The sequence below is a fragment of the Xenopus tropicalis genome, chromosome 8 (assembly GCF_000004195.4).
Source record: "Xenopus tropicalis strain Nigerian chromosome 8, UCB_Xtro_10.0, whole genome shotgun sequence".
Taxonomy (NCBI): Eukaryota; Metazoa; Chordata; class Amphibia; order Anura; family Pipidae; genus Xenopus; species Xenopus tropicalis.
The window spans coordinates 81,950,670-81,970,426 of record NC_030684.2 but is presented as its reverse complement, the minus strand read 5'-3'; the positions used below and the strand labels follow the sequence as shown (position 1 = coordinate 81,970,426).

The following is a 19,757-nucleotide window of genomic DNA, read 5'->3' as shown; positions in this document are numbered from 1 at the left end:
TTGCTACATCACTTTCCAGACACCAAGAAGGCGTCATGTTCCTACACATTTTGTCGATCGTAAAAATGGCAAATAGCGGTGAAGATCCAAGAGTCATCACGTGACAAATATGAGCCAATCAAGGCACACATAGTAGGGCACCAGTCGGTCAAACCTTGAGTTAGCGCACAATCGGTCACTATTTCTGGCAGGCCAATAGGAAACACTTTTTAAGGGGCCGTGGCATCATCAGCCAATGGCGGGGTAGAGGTGTGGCTTCTTGTCATTCAGTCTCTGAGAAGCTCAGGGATTCTGAAGGAAGCATGATGCGGATCAGAGGAATAGTGAGGGTGAGTGTGGGCTAGTACATTGACATGAGTGAGTGGGGGAGAGAATATCCCCAGGTACCCAAAATAAATGGGTGTTCCCAATAGACGAATGAAACTATATTATGAAGGTGCTATTTTACAAGCAGGGCTACGTTGATATGCGCGGATAAAGGAGGCTGGGATTAAGAGACTGATGGTCGGTAGTGACTCAGTGTTGGGGGTAGTAAATTGGGCCCCTGCATTAGAATTTTGCACCGGAGAGGATGGGTCACTGCCCTTTCTCTAGAGGCCTTCATAGTTCGTGTATTGGTATGCCCAGCCCAGGCCTTGCCAAAAGTCTTGGAAGGAAACTAAGATTCAAGTAGTGAACCAAATAGTGTGAGGATTGATCTGGTATTCCTATTGATTAATATTAATCTGATATACTCCTTTGTTAAGTTTTGGATAATTTACTTTGCAAAATTTGGTGCTTTGTTGGGCTGCATATCATTGCACATGAACACTCCCATGTATATAAGGCGATATATCAGATATTCCCAGTGGGTGCTTAATAATGTTCAGTGCTATGCAGCTTATGCTGAGATCCTAATAAGAAGGTATACTTCAGAAAAATACCTATATGGACTTGCACACTGATTGCCAGCAGTAGGTTATGTGGGCATTGTTGGCAGCTAATGCCTGCTTTGTGCTATATATTAGCATAGGAATGGATAAACTGTTGATTATCTAGGGCATGTGTGAAACACAAGGCCCGCGGGCCGAATCCAGCCCGCCTGGCTGTTTTATGTGGCCGATGGTGACTGTGTCTGAACATGCAGCACCTATCACCTGACATCACTGCTCCAGTCCCAGTGGTGCTGCACGGTCAGGCATGGTTGACCCTCAACTTGGCCTGTGTTTTAGATTTCGGCCCCTTATGTGATTGAGTTTGACACCCATGATCTAGGGCTACCTTTATGGGTGATGATGCCTGCATTCTGGGTAGTGCAACAGGATGAATAATTGGAATACTTTTAAAGGAGAAGAAAAGTTATTTTGGCATTTTACTGCCAACAGATTTGCCACATTATTGCCACATAGAACAATATATTTATTCTGCAGAAAGCTTAAGCATATCTGAGTAAACAGCTTTAGAAGCTTTCTCTGTTTGCTTAAGATATCAGCTGCCATTTTAAGTAGCTTCCTGCCTGCAGTCTAGCCATTATAGCTCAGATCACACATTTCTAAGGGAGGGGGAGGGAGTTCTTAGCATTCTCCTGGGTGGGGGAGCAGGAGAGGGGAGAGAGAAGAGAACTGCACCGACTCTGGCCAGGGGAATTAAGGATGTTTCTGAGAGAGGAAGTCAGTGGAACATCATGTTTACAAAGAAAGAGACAAGAAATCCTGTGTTTCTTTTGATAGAGGGCTTAGTGCAGCATTGCTGTAAGTGTTTATGGCTGTATTTACATAGATCGTTCTGATAAAGCTTACTTAGTTTTTATCTTTCACCTTTAAACATGGCCCTGTCCAAGGGGTACTGTATTAGTCTTTAAGTACAGCAACCATGACACCAAAGATCTCTCAAGGCTCCTCCCTCCCACACACACACACACACTGCTCATTTTGCCATAGCACTTAGCTGCTAAACCTGCAAGATACATTGTGTAAAATCAATGTATATTGTGGTCTTTTTTTAACTTTGAACTTTTTTAACTTTGTTGCAGGTACTAGTGAATTAGAAGGTCTTTATTTCCCTTAATTTTGTTTTAAGATTTATACCTTGTGTTGCTGACATTAGTATAATTTATTCAGACCTGCTTTAATCTTTAATACATTCCAAATAATGTTTTACAAAGCATCAGACATGACACCCTTCAATATAGGTCTTTTAATAAAAAAAAAAGGTACATCTTTAATAACAGTGCAGTGAAGTCTGTGCTTGCAGAGGCCCAGATACTGAATGGCATTCACTGTGAGCAACAAACCCTTAATAATCTGCATAGTAAGGACAAATAAAAAATGATTTCTATATGGGGTTTGCATGTTTGCAGATGTATAAGAGTATAGTGGCTGAGTACTAGGAAAAACCTTTCCAATTTTGCCAATAAATGCATCAGGAAATTATAGCAATGTGCTAACTGGACTCATCCAGTTATTTTCAACAACACCACTATCTGCCTAAAGAAGACTTGTTCTCAGACCAGTAGGACAGGTTTATTGCATTAAAAAACCTTGACAACAGTGCTAACTGTAACAGTAACTTAGAAGTTTTGTTTTTTAATCAGACCGTTATTGCTTATTTGTAGAACTCAGGCCTAATAAAAGAAGAACCTTGACTCTTCCCAGTTTTACTATTAGTGAAATAATTGTGGGGGCAGTAATGCCACAAATCTGTTGGAAGTTGAGGGATAAAGGTGACTAACAAAGAGAATCTTTGCCCTGGGCCAGTTGCTGCTTTAATACAAGCTTGCAGATACATATGCTGAATATTCATAATAATGACCTGTTCACTGGCCGAATACCAATGATATTATGCAATAAAATGTGCATCTTTATTGGTAGGCTGCGGCCATAAACATTCTCCTATTCCTTCTGGTTGTAGATCGCATTTTGTGAGAGACACACTCATATTTAATATTTCCTTATGCCTCTATATTTGAGGTGTTAAAAATGTTATACCAGCTTTAACAGTTACTAGCGCCATATAATGCTGACAGGAATGACGGCATCTTGCTTAGAGCGCCCAGTAAAATGATCTGTCTGTGACAGCCCAGGGCAGGTTAATAAATAACTACATCAGCTGCTTGAAGTTGTCTCTTTATACCCCTAGAAAAAATAATGAAGTTATAAGGATTGTGTGGATTATGAGTTTGTATGTAGTGCACAATAGAGAACAAAACAGGCAAGGAAAAGGTCATCTTAAATTGTGATGGGCCCAGAGCAATATATACATTGTGGGGCTCCACTTATGGCTCTTCAGATGTCAGGAGTTGAAGGGTTAATGGGTACCATTGGGAAACACTGCTAAAAGTGTGGATGCGGCCATTTTGTACTCTTGTTGCTATCGACTTCTTCTGCACTTTATATTACTCCAGATTGTGTACGGCTACAATGTGAAATGAGAGTCACGGATTTTAAAGAATGTGTATTGTATGTGTACCCGTAAATTTTAACATAATAAAGGGGTGAAGAATTTAGTAACTCTGACCCCTGCAAGCAATTCTGGCAGGGGATACAGTAAGAGTATATCTGGACCCTTGATGTGGACATTCTGTATGTACAAATTACCCATTTTTGCAACATAGGCATAATTGATAACCACCTCTCAGTGAAAAACCTGAAAACACATGGTATCTTATCAAATCAAACAATAACTCGCTTGCTACCCTTGCCAGCAACAAGGTCACCTTTACAGATCTGCAACTAGTGTGCAGTTCTCTATTTGTATTTTTACCTTTCCTTCTACTCCCAGAAGGTAGTGTAAGGTAAAGGGTTATGGTGGTGTTCCATTTAGGACTCCACCTTAGCTCCTTCCTTCTAACCCACTGCACACAGGCTATGGGTGGGGGAAATTCCAGCTAAAAAGGAAGTATAAGGGACCATTGCATTTATTTAAGTAAGCGATAAGGAGATCAAAATGACTGCGAAACAAATGAATAGGAAAATAACTTTTTCCTGTGGTAAACTTGTTAACAGTTAATTTAATTTCCTTATCTATTTTTGATACTATGTTATGTTTTCGATGGGACATTAGGAAACAGAAACATTTTATACATGCAATAAAATTTCCAAAAGTATAAATATAGATATCAGTTACTAAAACTTCACTCTGGAATACCACAATTATAACAAGTATTTCTGTAAACTAAGCCTAAAGCCAGCTATACACGCACCGATATTATCATACAAAACCTCGAAACTGGTTGTTACACACAGGTTGTACCACTAAATGCGCCAATCATGCCTTTGTCATTCAGAAAGCTCTTACCAGCCAAGAAGATTCCACAAATTCTGAGCAATTTTCTAAATATTATTTTTGTTTTTTTTAGGCTTCAGCCCACCTCAGACAGGCACATTTCTCTTCTTCTGCAGCAGTGGTGAGTACATGTCTTTCTGGTTGTTTGTCTACTGAATAATATAATCTACAGAGTAATTACAAATGAATACTGGCAGTTATTAGGGGTGAAATGGGTGCAATAGTTGAAAATATGGCTTTTACCTTTTGGGCTAGTATAAGTGTGAGATTTGCCCCTTTCTCCCATCATGATCTATTAAATGTACTAAATATTGGTTGTGAGGAACCCAGCAATGACAGGCTCTACAATTTTATTATATCTTCACCCTCTGATATTTTCTCTGGAAAGTTATTCATCTATGTGTTGCTTTATACTTATAGGAGAAGCAAAGTCATTTTGGCATTTTACTATCAATAGATTTTCCAAATTAGTGCCACCTAGAACACTATATTTATTTTGCAGAAACCATTACCATACCTGAGTAAACAGCTTTCTCCGTTTGCTTAATATAGCAGCTGCCATTTTAAGTAGCTTCCTGCCTGCAGTCTAGCTATTATAGCTCAGATCACACATTCCTAAGGGAGGGTGGAGGGAGTTCTTAGCATTCTAGTGGGAGGGGGAGCAGGAGAGGGGAGAGAGGAGAGAACTGCAAGGACTCTGGCCACAGGAATTAAGGATGTTTCTGAGAGAGGAAGTCAGACACTGGAACAAAAAAGAGAAAAAAAAAGAGACAAGAAATCCAGTGTTTCTTTTTATAGAGGACCCAGTGCAGCATTACTGTATGTGCTTATGGCTGTATTTACATAGACCTTTCTAATAAAGCTTACTTAGTTTTTACCTTTCCTTCTCAAACATTGATTTGTTGGTAGAGCCGGCTTTGATGCTTATGGTGTACTGTGGAACTCAAGGGTGCACAGGCTTGTGTACTCCTTTAGACACATTTTTATGTGGGCAGTTACCCATAGCAACCCATTAGTAGAAGAATGATTATAAAACTAGGTGCATTTTATTTTTTATTACTCACCTTTCTGCTCAGGACTTTTTCTCTCGATTTTGCATTATGTACTCTAAACCACTGCATAGTTAGAAGGATCAGTAGCAATACTGTGATCCTTTCAATAAAGAGTGTTTTTGTGTGGGATTGTGTTTAGCTCTTCATTGTGTCTTTTACAGCCTCGGACCAAACTTTTCATCAATGGACAATTTGTGGATTCTGAGACCTCAGAATGGATTGATGTTCACAACCCGGTAATCTATGTTTTAACTTTGGTGCCAAACAAATTCAGCCTGTTGGTTGAAAAAGTGTGAAAATGTTAACATTAAGGTTGCACAGAAACATTAATAATGCCTATTCCCTTTTGCTAATGCTTTTTATAAAATTACAAGCACAATTATATCAGTGATGAATATTGCTATCATTACCTTTCTTATTAACTCTTCCATTATCAGTTGCTAAAAAGCCCCTGCTAGGGGAGCACATTTGCTAACGTTCAATCTATTTTTCATGATTCATAATCGTTTATGCCAAAATACAATTTTTTTGCAGAAAAAATGCATTTCTTTTGCAATTTATTATGCAACAAAACCAATAGCAAAAAGCCATCTAAAACCTGTCAAGATCATGTAGAATCAATGATGGTTGCATTTGTGCTTTTGTTTTTTCTGTTCATGCTTTTTCAATTTGGATTTTTTAATAAATTACTAGACATTCATGGTTTGGAGAAAGTGAGTTTAGTCGTGTTTTTTTTTTTTTTTTTTTTTTTTTTTTAAAGGGGAATGTTTATAAATGTACCTATACATGTTTTTTTTGTAAAGGGGTTGTTCTCACACACAAACACATATAATATCCATTGTATGTATGTTATTTGTCTTTTTTATTTTTAATCTTTGAAATATATTAGCCTTTCTATTCTGCATTTTTTAACTACAATTAATCACTTGGAAATGCCCAAAGAGAATAAAAAATGGTCTATAAAAGAGCCATTTCATTAGACCATTATTTACAAATCAATCCCCATGCTCCTTTGTTAAATACAGGTACCTGGCAACGGATCTTAATTTATGCACTGAACAAATATTTATTAATTCACAGCATTAAAATAATCATCACAAATATATAATCATTTCTTTACATAGTTACCACAAAATTTCTGCTAAAATCACTCAACACCACCTCTTTAGGGCTCTGGCACACGGGAGAGATTAGTCGCCCGCGACAAAACTCCCTGTTCGCGGGCGACTAATCTCCCCGAGTTGCCTACCCCTGCCATCCCACCGGTGAACATGTAAGTCGCCGGCGGGATGGCAGACGCGGCGGGGCGATTTCGGGAAATCGCGCCGCCACGTGTGCCATCCCGCCGGCGACTTACATGTTCGCCGGCGGGATGGCAGGTCATCGCAACTCGGGGAGATTAGTCGCCCGCGAACAGGGAGTTTTGTCGCGGGCGACTAATCTCCCCTGTGTGCCAGAGCCCTACAAAAATCTTACACCCAATGAAAAGACTGTACTAGGAGCATGTGTCACAGTCCCAATCTAAACTGCTGCTATCCCGTTAACTAGTTTCCAAAGTCTATAATTGCCTGGTAACAGAGTCGGGCTTATAGTTGGCCAATTTTCAAAGTCTATGGCTCAGTAACATAGTTATAAGTAAATTGCCACGTGTTGGCATATTTCAGCTGATCCTGCATGCTACCATCAAACCAGCCGAGAACAAGCAATTCAAAATTTGAAAAAAAAAATGGAATTGAAGCCTTAAACTCAGTCTGTTGTTTTGATTACTGGCAACAACAACACATTAACTCTCCTACTAAAGATATAACTAATTTAATGTTTCTTTATCCCAGGCAACCAATGAGGTGATTGGAATAGTTCCCCAGGCAACACAGAGTGAGATGGAGGCAGCGGTAAATGCATGTCAGCGTACTTTTCCAGCCTGGTCTGAGACTTCCATTTTAAACCGACAACAGATCTTTTTACGCTACCAGCAACTCATAAAAGACAATCTGGTGAGCACTGCAGAACACAGTTATAGTTTAGGTGGTTAAAGGGATACTGTGACAGGAAACATGTTTATTTAAACACATCAGATAATAGTGTTCCTGCCCTAAATCCTAAACTGTAAGAGCAAATAGATTTTTGTTTATTTAAATTTGAATTTGACATGAGGCTAGACATTCCATTACTTTTCCAAGTCCCCTCAGCTTTGTGACTAATACACTGATAAGCTTCCGTTTCACCAAAGATTGACATTTTTTTCTGGAAAAAAAATAATAGCCCTTCTATATTATTGTCTTTTTTCACTATTAATAACATTGGTACCAGACAGCATAGTAACATACTCACCAAGTGGAACCCTGGTCTCTAGGGGGGGGGCAAAAGTTCACCACCCTGCCTAGGGCTCCAATTAGTAATGATCTGGTTCTGGATGTAATGCACATGTGGTCTGCCTATCCTTTGAACAAAGGACAGGTAAAAATTCACCCTGGCACCACTCCAGAAAGATTCAGCCGCCTGAACTGATAAAAGTTCTGTGTTTCTAAGCTGCTAGTACTGCTCTACTTCTGGGTAATCCCTAATAGGAACTGTCTTTTAGCAAGTGGAGAAGCAGCAAAGCTGCCCTTGCTGCCTCCCGTGCACTTTAAAGGCAATGGCAGAAGGGTCGCTTTGTTGCTCACATTTATCTTGCTACCTGCTGGTGACAAATTTAAATGTATTATTAGGTGTTATGTTGCACACTTGGAGTGTAATTTCCTACAGGCGGCAAAGCTCCTCATCTGCCATTGAACTGCGGGTAACAGCAAATGGGAAGGGGTTGGTTGCCACTGCTGTCAAGGGAAAACAATCTGTTTGCCTGGTTGATATCTGCCTTTTGCTGCTACTATATATATATATTGAATATGTGTGAATAGTTCAAAGTTATTCGACTTTGTGTAGTAAATAATTCTGTCTTTTTTAAATAAATACACACTTTTGTTAATAGTGGTACAGAAACTTCCAAGAACAATATCCCCACTTTATAAATACATCATACAGTAAAAGGCAGTGGGTACCTACAATCTAAATATATATATATAATACTGTACAGTGAGAGGCAGCGAGAACCTTCCTCTCAAATACTTCTTATATAGTGAGAGACCTGACATGGTCAGAGAGTAGGTTACCAGAAGTTAAGAGTGGGTTTTAGCATCCCATAAGTCAACATAAGTTTAGAAGTCATCTGTCTTGTAAAATTGTGTCCATGTGCCACCTAGTGGTAGAAGTTAGAATATCACCCAACAGGAGAAATAGGAGGGAAAGCTGGCTCTTGTACAACTTAGGAGATGATAATACAATAATTGAGGCCTGATAGGATGTGCAAGATGCTGGGTTTGTATCGTTTTTCCACAAAAAAAGATACATAACTAAGATTGCTGTCCACTTGCCACTATTAAAAAAAAAAAAAATACATTTTAATGGTTGAAGGAATTATCTGAAATGTACACAGTGTAATATAGCATTATAAAGTACATCGTAATATTAAAATATCCATTTAAAAGGATCATTTTTCTTCTGTCTTACCTGTAAGGTACTGTATGCTCTTGCTGTTCTCTGCAGCATGGGCAGTATATGAGATGCAAGGTATCTGTTTGAATCTAACATTAAGGCTTTCTGTTGCAGAAAGAGGTGGCACGTCTGATAACACTGGAGCAAGGAAAGACTTTGGCAGATGCAGAAGGGGATGTATTCCGTGGACTGCGTAATATATTTTTCTAATATATAATCTGTTTAAGAAAACATATTTTTGTCGTTGTGTGTGTAGTTGTAGTTTGTGCTTCTTGTAGTGGACTGCGTTATTCTTTGCTAATATAATCATTCTTTTTTTAGAGGTGGTGGAACATGCGTGTAGTGTGACCTCTCTGATGCTAGGAGAAACCCTTTCATCACTCACAAAGGATATGGACACATTTACATTTCGCCTACCTCTGGGTGTATGTGCTGGCATTGCACCTTTTAACTTCCCTGCCATGATCCCATTATGGATGTTTCCTATGGCCATGGTTTGTGGAAACACCTACTTGATGAAGCCATCAGAACGTGTTCCAGGAGCCACTATGTTTCTTGTTCAACTACTGCAGGATGCTGGCGTTCCTGATGGGACCATAAACATTATCCATGGACAACATGCAGGTAATATTTGATTGTGTGGTCAGTTGGCATGCTTAATGAGTGCCCTAAACTTTTCTGCATGTCGCAACATACTTCCAAAAAAGCAGGTACATAAAGCAAAGAGTACAACAAACTATTATATCCCATAACTATCTAGGGATATTTAATTTACAATTCTCTGCTATATGAAGGCATTTCCTAATGACCTGTAACCAGCTAGAAAAACAGCTAGAAAATTCTTCTTCTTACATAAGAGATGATGTCACAATAGCTAGGAAGTACTCTCACAAACTGAACTTATTTGGAAATTCTCTATTGCAAATCATGGCACAGATTACAAACTGGATCTTAAAAATTGTTCCATTTTTTATGGCACAGAACAATCACCACTCTTGTTATTACTAGTTAAATACGCATAATCTCTGAATAGCCACATTAGTGGCTTATTCAAATTTCTGTTCCTGTTGTTTGGGAATGGAAAAAACATGGTAACAGGTATTTCCCTAGCTCCCTTCTTGCCTGGTGTCTTGATGGTGTTTATTTTTAGACTGGCTTGCTAGCTGCTTGAATGTCTAAATTAGAAATTTGTGCAGTTTACACTTCTGACTGTATTTCTTAGTAGCTGTCATAAAAAGGAGCTGATCTTAATTGATGCACAGTGGGGGGATCATTTATAAAATGTATGCAATGCAGAATTATTCGCACAGTTATTTCCTTAAAGCTTTTTGAATTTGGAATATGTGCTGCACAAACTTTATAAATGACCCCCAGTAGGTTTTAGGACCAGGTGGAAAGCCTTTATCTTTTAGAGGTATAATGGACATGAATCTGTGTTCAAAACATCACCAACCTTTGCAGAGCTGGCTTATCAAGCAGTCATTTTACATTTCACTTAAATGGGTTGGAAAAGACACCCGTCCATTGAGTTCAACATTTATGTCAAAATGGAACATGCCTTACTGCTATTTCAAATTCTATATTGTAGTAAAACACAAATATTTATGCAAATGGATTAATTGGCTAAATAGGCTTAATTGCATAAGTTTTAGAACAAGAAATGTCAGAATATCAGCCTTCCCTAACATTCCATTTATTTGTGAAAAGAAAGGCCAGTGACACATATTTTGGCCCTTTCTGTGCTGTATGTGTTTGCACTGAGAGGGCAGGTAGATTTTTTTTAGATTACAGCCAAGGAGAGTGGAACACTCCTTTTGTCACCTAGGAGCACCCAAACTATGCTTATTACACCCAATAGTAAACAAAGGGTAGCATGGGGAATTTTTTCATTTGGGTATATACTCAATAATTGATTTCCTCCTCAGGTAAAACTGCTTATTCTTTTTCATTTAGGGACTTTACCAGTCCAAGATTCTTTTTTTTTGTATTTACACAAAATTATTATAGCCAACATTCCTTGTTATCAGCTAATGTGTTACTAGATTTGGTTTTTTTTCATGATTGTGGGAAATACCTTAAATTCCAGATCCCTATTGATGATGATCTTGTGCAAAAACACAAATTTCCAAGGCCTATTTTTACAATTTGCAATACCTTGCACACAATGTGTTTTTGATATACAGGTTCATAACTAATGTGCCATCCTGAGTGTGGAATCTTGGCTGTTCCTAAAACTTTCCATGTATCCCTTTCATTTAGCTGTGAATTTTATCTGTGACCATCCAGCCATTCGAGCTATCAGTTTTGTGGGCTCTAACCAGGCTGGAGAATACATCTATGATAGGGGATCCCGAAATGGCAAGAGAGTTCAATCTAACATGGTAAGAATGAAAACTGAAATGTGCACAGACTGGAAGGGCCATGTGGCATTACTAAGCCATTGTGGTACTTGTGTGCTTAAAAAAAAAAAATAACCCAAGGCTTTTTTTTTCCAACTAGGGGGCAAAAAACCATGGGGTAGTTATGCCAGATGCTAATAAGGAGAACACCCTGAACCAGCTAGTAGGAGCAGCATTCGGAGCTGCTGGACAGCGCTGCATGGCTCTTTCCACAGCTGTTCTGGTTGGAGAAGCAAAGCAATGGCTTCCAGAGTTGGTTGAAAAAGCAAAGAAGTTACAGGTTAATGCTGGTAAGAAATACACAACATTTTTTCATTTGTTGATGTTTATTTGTTATTGTATTAAGGTGAGGGAAAGAATCTATGACCTCCTCAGGTTTTTACTAGACCACCTTTGTGTGAAGTTGCTTCTGCTTAGGCAAGACTTACTGTAATTTAAATGTTTTCTGCACATTTGGTTGTAAAATTTAACTTGAGTAGAACAACACTACTAGCAATACAATTTTTGCATGCATTTGATCATTATCAATACTATCAATAACAAACATACCTGGGAAGAACAGTTTATTGAGACTTAATGATGTGAAATTAAAAACTGCCTACTCAAAGACCTGTACTTAGGAAAACTACCATACTACATGTAGTAGAGTTAGTTGGTGCCTTATCTGTAAAGGCAGCTATTTTCCATCAACTCTATTGGGGCTAACTACATCTGTGAAAAGGGTACTCCTACATTTTGCTTTTACCATATGTGTTAGGAAAACAGCACAATTGAAAAGCGTATATTTGCATGACAGATTTTGATAGAGTAAAAGAGTTTAGAGGATATTCAAGAGACAATCCGAATGACAAACTTGTTTAACAAATGTCTAGCAGACCTGGAGGCAAACTGTGCTATAGCTGCTTAAAGGATGAAAAAGGTCCTTGCAAGACTAAATGAGATAAATGTCAACACCATTTTGGTTGTATAGTTATCTTAGCTTCACATCTTTTCCATAGATGCACTGATCTAATAGCAGGCTGTAAGATGGTACAAATAAAATGAAGGACATAAAAAAGTGGACAATGGTGATTCAATCTAAAGAACTATGATGCTGCCATCAGTATTATTACGCAGTGAAAGTTAATACACATAGATTTTCTTAAAAATATTACTACAGGTATAGGATCCATTATCCAGAATGTTTGGGACCTAGGGTCTTCTGGATAAGGGATCTTTCTATACCTTAAGTCTACTAAAAAATGATTAAATAAACCCAATCGGATTGCTTTGCCTCCAATAAAGATTTTTTATATTTGATTTGGGATCAAGTACAAGGTACTGTTTTATTATTACAGAGGAAAATTAAATCAATTTTAAAAATCTGAATTATTTGATTAAAATGGAGTCTGTGGGAGATGGCCTTCCCGTAATTCTGAGCTTTCTGGATAACTGGTTTCCGGATAAAGGATCCCATACATGTACAAATGAACTCTGCCTATAGGGTTTAAAACACTTTCAGTTTAATTCTTATTTTGAAAAATATCACCAATAGCACCTTTTGGAATTATTTTCTCTTCTTCCAAATTTGTGCTTTAATTGTGTGCCCCTTTCTTAACTTTTTCTTTTCATTCTGATACTATTGTTTTAGTCTTTCTATCCTTTCTGTTTTCTATTACCTGTTTTTCCTTTTCTCTGTGATGCTGATATGTATTCTGGTCGACCTCTCTTTCTAGGTGATCAACCTGGAGCTGATCTGGGACCGCTAATCAGTCCAGCTGCAAAAGATCGTGTTTGCAGCTTAGTAGAGAGTGGTGTCAGGGAAGGTGCAACTCTATTGCTAGATGGCCGTGATGTTAATGTGAAAGGGTTTGAGAACGGCAACTTTGTGGGACCAACAATTCTGGCAAATGTTCAGGTATCTTATTATATTTGGAAAGTTAAGACTGAGATAATTCATACAGGCTTGTTACTAGGTGACAAGTTATCTAGTTCTTAAGTGTTTTATTTGTTTATAGCCACACATGACCTGCTATAAGGAGGAGATTTTCGGGCCAGTTCTGGTCATATTAGAGGCAGATACTCTGGATGATGCCCTTAAAATTGTGAACAGCAATCCATATGGCAATGGGACAGCCATCTTTACAACAAATGGAGCAACTGCTCGAAAATACACTCACTTAGTGGATGTGGGCCAGGTGGGTATATTTGTAGTTCAATACTGGAAAGTGCATACTTTCTGTTTAATGATGGAAATACCTTTATGTAACTTGTTTGTCATACTGTAGCTAAAGAGCTGCTGCTTTAAGTGGGTTTAGATTATAGAATGTGTATAGTTACTGAAAAATGTTAGAGACAGTATACACCCATTTTCAATATAACCTCAATAATAGGTCTCTAAACATAAACATACTTTTTTGCCTATTTTTGAATTAAGAAGAGAAGTTAATTACACTAATAACCAGTCCAATGAGAAGCCCCCGAATGAGCTGCTCAGGGAATGCTGCTTAGAGAAAGGAGGGGTGTGTTTGTTCAAAGGTTTATAAACAGAGCAATCTCTTAACAGATTGCTCTGTTTATAAAGGAAGGCGGGTTAGGTTCAGTGAAAATAGCCCAAATTTCTAATTAGTGCTTTATAATGGTCAAAAATAGGAAAATATGGATTTTTAAAATTACAACTACAGGCAAAATGTAATTTCAACACAAGTCCTATTTATAGTGCTTATTTTCAGCAAAGGTGCTTTTAGGTGTACTGCCACTTTAAGGGTGACATGCATCCTGTGCCATTGATTTTAGGAGTTTTAGAAGGGAAGGTATCAAGTAAGTGGGTATCTCTAAGTAATTGGGCGAATCTTTACGATGCAAGTTGTGTGGAGGATTGGAACTAGGGGTAGGCAGAACCCCTGCTTAGGGTGCAACAGTGTGTGGGGCGGGGGGGTGCTAGGCCCTTACCTCTTCTGCCTACCCCTAGTTCAGTCACACATACAGGGAGCGAGGTGGCTGGCCGGGTTGCCTAGGGTGCTCAGCTGGCTTGGCCCACCTAGGGTGTCTGTTAGGGCAATGTCACAAGGTAGCTGTGAGGAATCGGACAAAATATCCAAATTTCCCTTTAAGTGATAATCACCTCCTGGAAAGAACACAAGATGATTTACCCTAAGGGCCATGGCAGACGGGGAGATTAGTCGCCCGCGACAAATCTCCCTGATATGTCATCCCACTGGCGAGAATGTAAATCTCTGGTGGGATGGCATATGCGGCGCCGGAGATTTGCTACAATCGCCAAAGTTGCCTCGAGAGGAAACTTTGCCAATCGCGGCACCATGTATGCAATCCCACTGGCGATTTACATTCGCACCGGTGGGATGTCATATCGGGGAGATTAGTTACTCTCAACAAATCTTCCTTATCTCCCCGTGTGCCACAGCCCTTAGAGATGCTGACTGCTGAGTTTTTAGGCAATAATTGCCTGCACAAATTACTTTCAGGTGATTTCTGTTTAAAGTGAATACAAAGGGCATTTTGAGTGTTTTGAAGGTCCATATCTTCCGATCTGCCATTCTGTGTACTGCATGTGTCTCTGCTTGTAGCCACTGCATCTTTCTAGATACAGGGGGTATAAAGGGTTCATGCATAAGACTGTATAAGTTTACTGAGTGAACAAAAGCTAAAAGCTTTATGAATTCCTGTGAATCTTTAAAAGATTATTTTGTCAGTTTAACATTCTTTCATAATACAATTTTTAATACAGCTTTAAAGGACAAGGAAAGTTTAAAATACTGAGGGTGCTGTTTTGTCGTGCACCACCCACTAATGATAATCACTAACCTTTCATCCTAGAATGATGGGGGTCATTTTTTCTTTGCTCCCAGATTTACCTCACTGGGTTCCAAAACTTCCTTTACTGCACCCAGCCAGGCTAATATAATCAGCAAATGGGAACAGAGGAATACATTTCCCATTTTATTATTACTTTGATAATGGCGTGTCCCTTTGAATTAGATAAAGATACATATTTGGGGTTTCCACCAGATAACTGAACTAAGAGATGTCCTTTTTAGGGAGGATGATTTAAAGGACGTTTGATTATTCAGATCTTAATTTCTCCTTTCAGGTGGGAGTAAATGTGCCAATCCCAGTACCACTCCCTATGTTCTCATTCACCGGATCTCGTGCTTCTTTCCGCGGAGACACCAACTTTTATGGAAAACAGGTAGGTAAAAATAATCATTCAGTTCTGTAAAAACCCTAAAAATTGCAAACAAATACAGCTACAGTATTAAGGAATAACTTATTAAGATGGTTCTTCTTCCCCTGCAATTTCTACCACTGCTATTAGATCCAGTAAGTGGGTGAGAGAAGAGTTAGGCTATTTTATAAACAATTATAAATAATTAAGCTTAATCCAAATAATTAAGCAATTCCAATATATGAAAGATTAGCTACACATAATAGAAATGTTAAACTCAACCAACTTATCCCAGATATAAACTCAACAAACTGCAGAAGCACATGATCTAACAGAGGACATAACTGACATGCCATTCCTTCAAATAGCCTGGAAAACTTGGAGTCAAGCCAGAAGTGTATTAGGTTTGCATGTATCTAAGTCAGCCTGGTTTCCTTTTTAGGTTTTCCAAACCAGCCAGAACAATCTTTACTCAATACTTCCTAACTAGGAGCAATGTGTTCAAAGAGAATTCCTTAAAGGAATACTGTCATTGGAAAACTTGTTTTTTTTTTCAGTTAATAGAGCTTCTCCAGCAGAATCCTGCATTGAAATCTGTTTTCAAACACAAACAGATTTTTTTTATATTTCATTTTAAAATTTCACAAGGTGCTAGCCATATTCTTCATTTCCCAGGGTGCCACAGCCATGTGACTTGTGCTGTGATAAACTTCAGTCACACTTTACTGCTGAGCTGCAAGTTGGAGTGACATCACACCCTCCCTTCCCCCCCAGCAATAGCCAATCAGAAGAACAATGGAAAGGTAGCAAGATAGCAGCTCCCAGTAGATATCAGAATAGCACTCAATAGTAAGAAATGCAAGTCCGGCTTGGGACTCCTCCAGTTACATGGGAGTAGGAGAAAACAATAGGTTACTTGAAAGGAGTTCTAATGTGTAGCACTGGCTCCTGAAAGCTCAGACTCAGGCACAATGCACTGAGATGGCTGCCTACACACCAATATTACAACCAAAAAAGTGCATTTGTTAATTTAAGAACAACATTTTAAATGATACTGTGCATTATTTGCTATGTAAACAGTGTAATTAAGAACTAAAGTACACCATACAAATCATGACAGAATTATGAGGGAATTCCTTTAAATGCCTAGACTAGAATAATGTTCTATATGATCTCATGTAATTACTCTTAACAATCATAGCAGTACCTGCAGAAAGTGCACCTTTGATTCACAATACGTAACCCCAGTCACACTGGGTATTATTCACTATTTAAAATAGAATGGATAATGGAGCCTAAGGAAAGGCACAAATAATTTTTTTCCACATGGGAAAGCTACATTAACACATTTTTCAGTGCTCGCATGAGCAGATTTCAAGCCAAAAATACTCATGTGCATTTTTTTATATACAGCTATAGGACCTGTTATTCAGAATGTTTGGGTCCTGGTTTTTTTTTTTTTGGATAAAGTAATTCCATAATTTGGGTCTAAAACATAAGTTAAATATTTAATAAACCAAATAGGATTGTTTTGCCTCCAATAAAGATGCATTATATCTTGTTTGGGATCAAGTACAAACTACTCTTTTATTATAGAGAAAAGGGAAATCATTTTTAAAAATTAGAATTATTTGCTTACGGGAGATGGGCTTCCTGTAATTCAGAACCTTCCTTATAATGGGTTTCCCTATAATGGATTCCATACCTGTATTAGAGTGAATTGGCGTTTTTCTCCACACATGGAGACTGGAGAAAATACCACACATGATGCTAGCCTTCAGTTTAATATGGACAGTGGCTGACAACTAAGTCAACTAAGTATATGTGCATTTTTCATTATTATATTAATAATGAACACCATTATAGGGCTCAGCTACAAATTGTTGCAAGTGCTTGAGCTCTAAGGCTGTCTATACTAACCACTTGCTTCCAAAATACTCTTCAAAATGTTGCAGTTTGTTAGGGTGGTTTTTAGGAGATTCTGCTTTAGGCTACTGGTATTACATCCACCCATACTTCAGTGTACCCTGTTTATTATACAGATCCTTTTTTCAGTCTTATTTTCAGAATTTTATTCTTTTGTTTTCAAAATCATTACACAGGGTGTGCACTTCTATACCCAGCTGAAGACTGTAACTTCTCAGTGGAAGGAAGAAGATTCCACATTGACCAGCCCGGCTGTGGTGATGCCAACCATGGGACGTTGATTTGTCTTTCCAACCCATATGATTCTGTTAGGAACATTACCTTTCTGTAGCACCACCATTTATCCAATGTCTATCCGACCATATCTAGCGTTTGCATTTTCTTTGTTACAAAATTATAGTTTTTTTTTTTGTTTTTTTTAAATCTAAGTTGCTTCAACATGCTTAGTGTTTTAATGTCTGTTGCCCTCTACAGCTTAAGATTGTCTGAATATGAAGGTAGTTCTTGTTTAGTGAAGGGGTACTTTCTAGTACCAGTGTAGTTCCATATTGCTGGATGTACTTAGTACCTATGGAGTAATGTAGCCGGGTTTTGCCTAGTACATACTTAATATGGCTATTAAGTGTGTTGTGCATCCTATAAATGTTGAATGTTTCACAGAAGCTACTGCCTATATGAGGAACACCATACTGTAGTTTTATCCAGATTGTTATAAGAAGGTTGCTGTGCCCTTAATGCACTTATATTGAACCCTGTCCTGCCTTTTCCATGTTGTAACTGTCAGCTAGTAATCCTCTAATTCTAGGTCTAAATTATTGTTCCTAGAAGATTTCAATTGTGCCACATTGTGCACCTCAGTTTTCTTAATACTTATATCTTCTAGGCACAGCATTACAATCTGAAAACATTTTATTAGGGACTCTCTAGGCAGATTTAAATACATCACATGATATAATGAATCGAGCAAAGGCAAATAACACGGTAAAAGAAGGAACTATATAAGCTATTTGTTTGATTAAATCATGGGCTTAACAGAGCTAATTGTATTGTTCATCCAATAAAGATTTTTGCTTACAGAATGCCTTCTCTCTTTTTTTAATAGTAAATATGCAGCAGGTTTTGTTGCCATAACCCTCAGCATTATAAGCTTCCCAAGTAACATAGTGACAGTAAGTTAGGTTGAAAAAAAGACACCAAGTCCACCAAGTTCAACCTTAAGGCCTATATAAAACCGGGTTATATATAACCAACTGTTAGTTGATCTAGAGCAGTGCTGTCCAACTGGCGGCCCCCCTCTGTGTGGCCCCCCACCTGTCTGGCTGCTTTAATGGCTTACTCTTGTGTAAGCTTTAAATGGTATCAGTACTGTGATTAACTGCCCCCCCTGCATGGTTCTCACCTCAGATTCAGGCTGTAATCAGGCTGTATTGTTTAAATATGTAATCCCCTGTGTTTTTCACACCTTTTAGTTTCTGCATTGTTCACCCCCTGCAGTGTTCACACCTCAGGCTCAGGCTGTAATCACCCCCATTGTTCCCCTGTTCACACCTCAGGAGCAGTAGATACCCACAAATAATCCCTGCACACTACAAAAAGAACATATACTGAGGTGGTACTGCAATTAAAAAGTTTTTTTAATATATAGTTATTGTGCAGACTGTAGGAGCAGTGCCAGCATTGTGTCACTGTAGGCTGCCTGTGTGTGCCATACACACAGGCATCATAGGGCAAGCAGAGTATGGCACACACAGGCAGGGTAGGGAAGGCAGAGTATGGCACACACAGGCAGAGTATGGCACACACAGGCAGGGTAGGGAAGGCAGAGTATGGCACACACAGGCAGAGTATGGCACAAACCAGCCAAGAATGGCAAACACAGTGAAAGTATGGCACACGCAGGCAGGGTAGGGAAGGCAGAGTATGGAACACACAGGCAGGGTAGGGCAGGCAGAGTATGGCACACACAGGCCAAGTATGGCACACAGGCAGGCAGAGTATGGCAGGTTTTTGCTGTACTACAACCATTAATATGTGTATGGTCATGTGATAACATGGGTGTGGTTTCAAGTGGGTGCGGTTTCAAAAAGGGGAGTGGTCAAAACTGGCTTCCATTATCGGCCCTCCACCCCGCAGGTCGAAAAAATTCCGGCCCTCGGTACAACAGAAGTTGGACAGCACTGATCTAGAGCATATGTGTCAAACTCAAGGCCCGGGGCCACATCCGGCCCGGCGTGTAATCATATCTGGCCCGCGACATCATTTTATTATTATTGTTTTTAATGGCCCGGCGATATGAAGCGCTGGTAACACAATAAACTACAGATCCCATAATGCGGCGCTTCAGCTGCCTTGCCGAACACTTCCCGCGTTAATCAAGTCTAGCTTATGATGCTGCAGGGAGCGGGGGTGCCGAGACCAGTA

General features: G+C 38.9%; 1 protein-coding gene across 1 annotated transcript; it reads left to right on the top strand.

The window, feature by feature from the left end:
• The first annotated feature begins 222 nt into the window (after positions 1-222).
• On the top strand, positions 223-18,415 carry aldh6a1 (aldehyde dehydrogenase 6 family member A1). The gene is made up of 12 exons (XM_002938588.5): positions 223-329; positions 4,337-4,384; positions 5,477-5,551; positions 7,148-7,309; positions 8,961-9,039; positions 9,168-9,470; positions 11,106-11,227; positions 11,346-11,535; positions 12,961-13,142; positions 13,243-13,422; positions 15,336-15,434; positions 17,513-18,415. Exons 1-12 carry the CDS (start codon positions 303-305, stop codon positions 17,615-17,617), a joined length of 1,572 nt encoding a protein of 523 aa, XP_002938634.2. The 5' UTR covers positions 223-302; the 3' UTR covers positions 17,618-18,415.
• Positions 18,416-19,757: the final 1,342 nt, after the last annotated feature.